Below are 5,737 nucleotides of genomic sequence, written 5' to 3' on the forward strand. Positions count from 1 at the left end.
CAAGATAAAATACAAAGCTGATGATGAAATTGAGAGGTTAAAAGCAAGACTAGTCGCAAAAGGTTATAGCCAAAAGGAGGAGTTGGACTATCATGAAACATTCTCACAAGTCACTAAAATGGTGATAGTCAGGTCTGTCATTGCATTGGCAGCCTCAAGGAACTCGAACATTTTCCAAATGGATGTGTATAACGCCTTTTCACAGGGAGACTTGTTTGAAGAAGTTTATATGGAGCTTCCTCAAGGCTTCAGGAGACAGGGGGAGACAAAGGTATGCAAACTAGTGAAATCCTTGTATGGTCTGAAGCAAGCTTCAAGATAATGGAACATAAAACTATCAGAGGCTTTGGTTGATGTAGGCTACTGTTAAAGCTTACATGACTATTATATGTTCACGAAGAAAGAAATGGGTGACATAATGGTGGTGTTAGTATATGTATATGATCTCACAGGAAGCAGTGGTAGCCTGATTCAACAGACCAAAGAGTATTGCATCAGAATATTAAGGTGAAAGATCTTGGAGAATTGAAGTTCTTTCTTGGGATAGAAGTGCTGAGATCATACAAGGGAAACTTGTTGAACCAAAGGAAATATGCATTGCAATTGATACAAGACTTAGGACTGGGAGGAGCCAAACCAGTCTCAACACCTTTGGACGCAAATCAGAAGTTCACTTCAATAGAGCATGACAAACATTTAGGTGTTCATGGGATGAGCATTTAGAAGATGTGACAGCCAACCAAAGATTAATAGGGAGGCTGTCGTACTTAACTATCACAAGATCAGACATAAGTTTTGCAGTGCAAATACTGAATCAATTCATGCAAACTCCAAAGAAGTCACACTGGGATGCATCATTAAGAATTGTGAAATATGTAAAACTGGAACCAGGAATGTGCATAATAATGAATAGTGGAGCAGCAGATAGTCTTACTTATTTCTGTGATGCAGATTGGGCAGCATGTTCCAACACTAGGAGGTCAGTCACAGGTTTCCTGGTTAAATTTGGGGACTCCCTGATATCTTGGAAGTCAAAGAAGCAACAAACTGTGTCGAGTAGCTCAACTGAAGCAAGAGTACGGAAGTTTACCTGCAGTAACTTCAGAGGTAGTGTGGCTTTTAGGGGTATTTGCAGAACTAGGAGTGCAGATCAAGCAGCCTGTAGACATGTTTTGTGGCAGCAAGGCAGCACTTCAAATTGCAGCAAATCCTATTTTTTATGAATGAACTAAGCACATAGAGATTGATTGTCACTTTATAAGAGACAAGATCAAGGAAGGAAAGCTGAAAACACATTATATGGGGACTAAAGAAAAACAAGCAGACTTGCTGACAAAAGGACTTGGGAGAGTTCAGCATGTATACTTGTTAGGCAAGCTAGGAGTGCTCAACATTTTACACCTCTAGCTTGAGGGGGAGTATTGAGAATAAGTAGTTAGTCTAGCACAACTTAGTAGCTAATTGAACAATTAAGTTTTTAGTAGTTAAGTTGTTAGTGGTCAGTTGACAGCTGGATGTGAGCTGTCTATTAGTGGGTTATTAGGAAGTTAGGAGTTTAATTATAAATAGCATTGTACAGTTTATTTTGACACATTCAATACAACAGTAAGCTTCCTTCTCAAATATTCTTTCTGTACTCCATGAATGAGCTGAGAGATAGAGCTTCATACAGTGGGAAATTTGACAATTTGTTACCTAGCCTTGTTTACTGTCATCATCATTCTATATACTGAATGCATTCAGCCCTTTTCCCATGTCTACATATCAATTAAAAATTAAATATCATTACTACGGTAAAAGGATTTGTGTTGATTTTGTTGAAATTCTCTACTAAGCTTGAGGTGTATACGGTCCTTAAGGATATTTACTGATGGTTGTATCCTCGTTGATTGAACAAGTAAACTCTACTAATACTCCATCCATTTCAATTTATGTGAACCTATTTCCTTTTTAGTCCGTGTCAAAAAGAATGATCCTTTTTTCTTCTTGAAAATAATTTACTTTTATGCAATGATTGATAGCCACAAAAAATATATGTGCCTCATTTTACAGCACAAGTTCAAAAGTTTTCTCTCTTTTCTTAAAGTCAAATGGGTTCACATAATTGAAAGGGAGGGAGTATAAATTAGGAAGAGAATTTTTTATACAGCACCATCTTTTAGCCCTAATTAGTCATTTATAGATACCCTTTATGTTTTTATACAATGTATTTCATGTATTTCATGTATTTAAGCAGTTGTATTCATTAATACAACCAAAAAAATAGGCGTAAAAACGGGAACTCCAGCTAAGGGGTATCTGTATTTATCTGTATTCAAGCTGAATACAGATAAAATTCAGTAACGTTTTTGCGCAAATTCTGGGAAGTTAAACTTGTTAAAAACGGAAGGAAATAAATTCACATGATAGTCTCCTAATTTAACTCAAAGAAATAATACGAGTACACAATAATCTTCTCAAAGAAAGCAGAATAATCTTCTCCCTTTTTTCGTGAAAAGAAGCAAAAAACAGAGCATCCAAATTCTTCAATTCTCTTCTCCTTTTTTTCGATTGATAAAAATTATATACAAAATAAGGTATAGTTGCTCTATACATATGGCAAGTTTAACAGTTTTGTTGCGTCATTCTGGCAAGTGGAACGATGAGGGCAATTATATCGATTTTGCAATTGAGGGAATACTGATTAAGGAGTATGCCTCCTTTAATGATCTAGTTGCTTCAATTTCTAATCAACTGGGTATAGATTTGAGCTCAAAGACCATTAAAATACAATACAAAGTAGAAGGAAATTGCACGCCAATGGAAATACACAATGATATGGGTTACAGAGTGTACGTAGAATTGAAAAAAGAATTTGGGATGTAACCTTTGTGCGTAACTACTATCGAAAAAGAGCTTATAGACGGAGCAGTTCAAATGTACGATTCCGATACTGATAATACACTGGCTATAGAATTTGTCAATTCAGGAGAAGTGATTGGAGTGTTCGAACTCCACAATGATTTGATAATTTCAAAAACCAATCAAAAGGAGGTTATGGCCGGACAAGTTTATAAGGATAAGGCTACATTGAAAGAGGTGATGGAGAATTATGCTATAGATCAAAGGTTTCAATTCCGGGTTGATCGGTCTAATGCTGTCAGGTTTGCTTTTTGTTTAAATTTGTTGTATTTATGCGCATTTGTGTGTTTCCTCCTGATGAACACATATGAAAACATATATTTGTTTAGGGTGCTTAAATACATGTATTCAAATGTATTTTAATGGTGTACAAACACAACAGTGGCTCTAATTATTTTCTTATTTTGTCTACTGTGGTATTAAGTATTTGCATATTCATACAAGTGTATTCATTGTGTTTGAACGCATGTAGCTATATTGGAATTCAGTAGTATACAAAATTATATATACACTTGTGAATTTGTTAACATGTATTCAGGATGTATATATGTCAGATTCTATTTGTCTGATGTATGAGCTGTATTTGTTGTAAACAAGTATGCTAATCAAATGTTAAATGATGCAGCTATGCATTATTATGTATTTCAGAAGATTGTGAATGGAGGTTTAAGGCTTCAAGCATTAACAAATCAGAACTATTCAAGGTGAGAGAATTCAATGATAACCATACATGTCCGCTGAAGGATAAGGTGTACGAGCAGTGGCAGGGTAGTAGCAGCCTTATAGGTGGTATTATAAGGCCAAAGCTTACAAACCATAAGAGGAAATACACTCCGAGGGACATTATTGACGATGTGAAATCAGATTTAGGTGTAAATGTTAGCTACATGTTGGCGTGGAGGGCTAAAGAAAAGGCAATGAATTTTCTTAGAGGTGAACCGGCTGATTCATACAAAAAATTACCAGGATACTTATATACAATGGATATGACATATCCAGGTTCCCACATCAGAATGGTAAAATCGCCAAAGAATGAATTCATGTACGTGTATATATCATTGTATGCCTTTATAAGGGGGTTTGATCATTGTAGACCAATTGTTGTTGTGGATGCAAGTCACTTAAAATCTTACTACACCGGGACATTCGTTTCGGCAAGCACGTTGGATGGTGCAGGTGAGTATCTGAATAATAATACAATCTGTTAATATTTTAAATATTGAAATACATATATTAAGAAATAGTTATATTCAATTGTATTTACAGGTCATATATTGCCACTAGCATATGGTGTTATTGATTCAGAGAACGATGCTGCTTGGACGTGGTTCTTTGAGCAATTCAAGATAGCATACGGTGTAAGGGAAAACATGTGCATCGTTTCAGATAGAAATGAGAGTATCATTAAATCTGTATCGAGAGTGTATCCGGATGTACCGCATTTTGCTTGTATATGGCATCTATGGAACAACGTATATAAGAAATTCAAAAAGAGCCATGCCAAGTTGAGAGAGATATACTTTTCGATGGCAAAAGCATACACAGAAGCTGAATTTGACAGTCTAATGGAGAAGGTGGAGAAGGTAGATATAAGGGTGAAAGAATACTTAGAGTTAGCTGGTTACGAAAAGTGGGCTAGGTTGTATGCACCTGTTAACAGGGGATGGACAATGACATCAAATATTGCTGAGTCAATCAATGCCGCACTAGTTTCAGCAAGGGAATTGCCAATATACGACTTCCTCGAAGAAGTTAGGAAGATGTTTGGACGTTGGAATTGTAGTAACTGCAAAGAAGCTACACAGACATACAAGACGCTTGGGAAAAAATACCAGGAGATGCTGGAGTTGAATGAGAGAATGTGTACACGTATGACTGTAAGTTAAATTTTACTGTCATTGCTGTATATATTTTTAGTTAATTTCTGAATTACTGGCATGAATACAACTGAATACAATCATTTTTAAGTAGAACTACCATTAATATATATGAATGCAACTACATTCAAGCACATAACATGCATATTTTTCCATAGATCTGATATGAATACAACTGAATATAACTAATTTACATGCTGAAAAAACTATTGGAATACATCAGAATGCAACTAGCTATATGATATGTAATTTTTATATGTATTGTCAATACGTATGATTATAATGCTTTTGTTAGCATACTGTTGCCTAAACTACAGCAGACTTTTGATAAGTTCTGCACTTCTCGCAGATGACATTTTGCTGGTCTAAATATATGATGTATTCATATATATGCAAATGTTTCTGTTATATGTAACTTATTAATTCAACATTATACATTTGGTAATTCAGGTAAATGTGTTCAAAACTTATATTTCTATTTTTAAATGTAGGTGGTACCATCAAATGAATACTTACATACGGTTAACGATGGTGGGAGGAATTATACAGTCTGCCTGTTAGAGAGAAAATGTGTTTGTGGGAGGTTCCAAATTGATGAATTGCCATGCCCACATGCTTGGGCTGTATTGAAGAGCAAGTTTCTAATGCCAGAATAATATTGCTCTAACTATTACAAACCAAGTAAAATTGTAATGACATACGATGTGCCAGTGTACATGCTTGGGCTGTATTGAAGAGCAAGTTTCTAATGCCAGAATAATATTGCTCTAACTATTACAAACCAAGTACAATTGTAATGACATACGATGTGCCAGTGTACCCACTATCGGACAAAAATGACTGGAATATACCAGAACATGTAGCAGAGGAGGTTGTACTACCACCCAAATGGAAAAGACCTCCTGGAAGGCCAAAGAAGAAGCGCGATAAAACTTTAAGTGAACTGCTGCAGCCGAAAA

The 5,737-nt window shown here is 35.6% G+C and overlaps 1 protein-coding gene across 1 annotated transcript; it reads left to right on the forward strand.

Moving 5' to 3' along the window:
* The first annotated feature begins 2,595 nt into the window (after positions 1-2,595).
* On the forward strand, positions 2,596-5,434 carry LOC109215213. Its single transcript, XM_019379234.1, has 5 exons — positions 2,596-2,737; positions 2,894-3,143; positions 3,527-4,077; positions 4,168-4,778; positions 5,270-5,434. The coding sequence occupies exons 1-5, from the start codon at positions 2,596-2,598 to the stop codon at positions 5,432-5,434; spliced, it is 1,719 nt and encodes a 572-aa protein (XP_019234779.1).
* Positions 5,435-5,737: the final 303 nt, after the last annotated feature.

Source organism: Nicotiana attenuata, unplaced genomic scaffold (genome assembly GCF_001879085.1).
Source record: "Nicotiana attenuata strain UT unplaced genomic scaffold, NIATTr2, whole genome shotgun sequence".
Lineage (NCBI taxonomy): Eukaryota > Viridiplantae > Streptophyta > Magnoliopsida > Solanales > Solanaceae > Nicotiana > Nicotiana attenuata.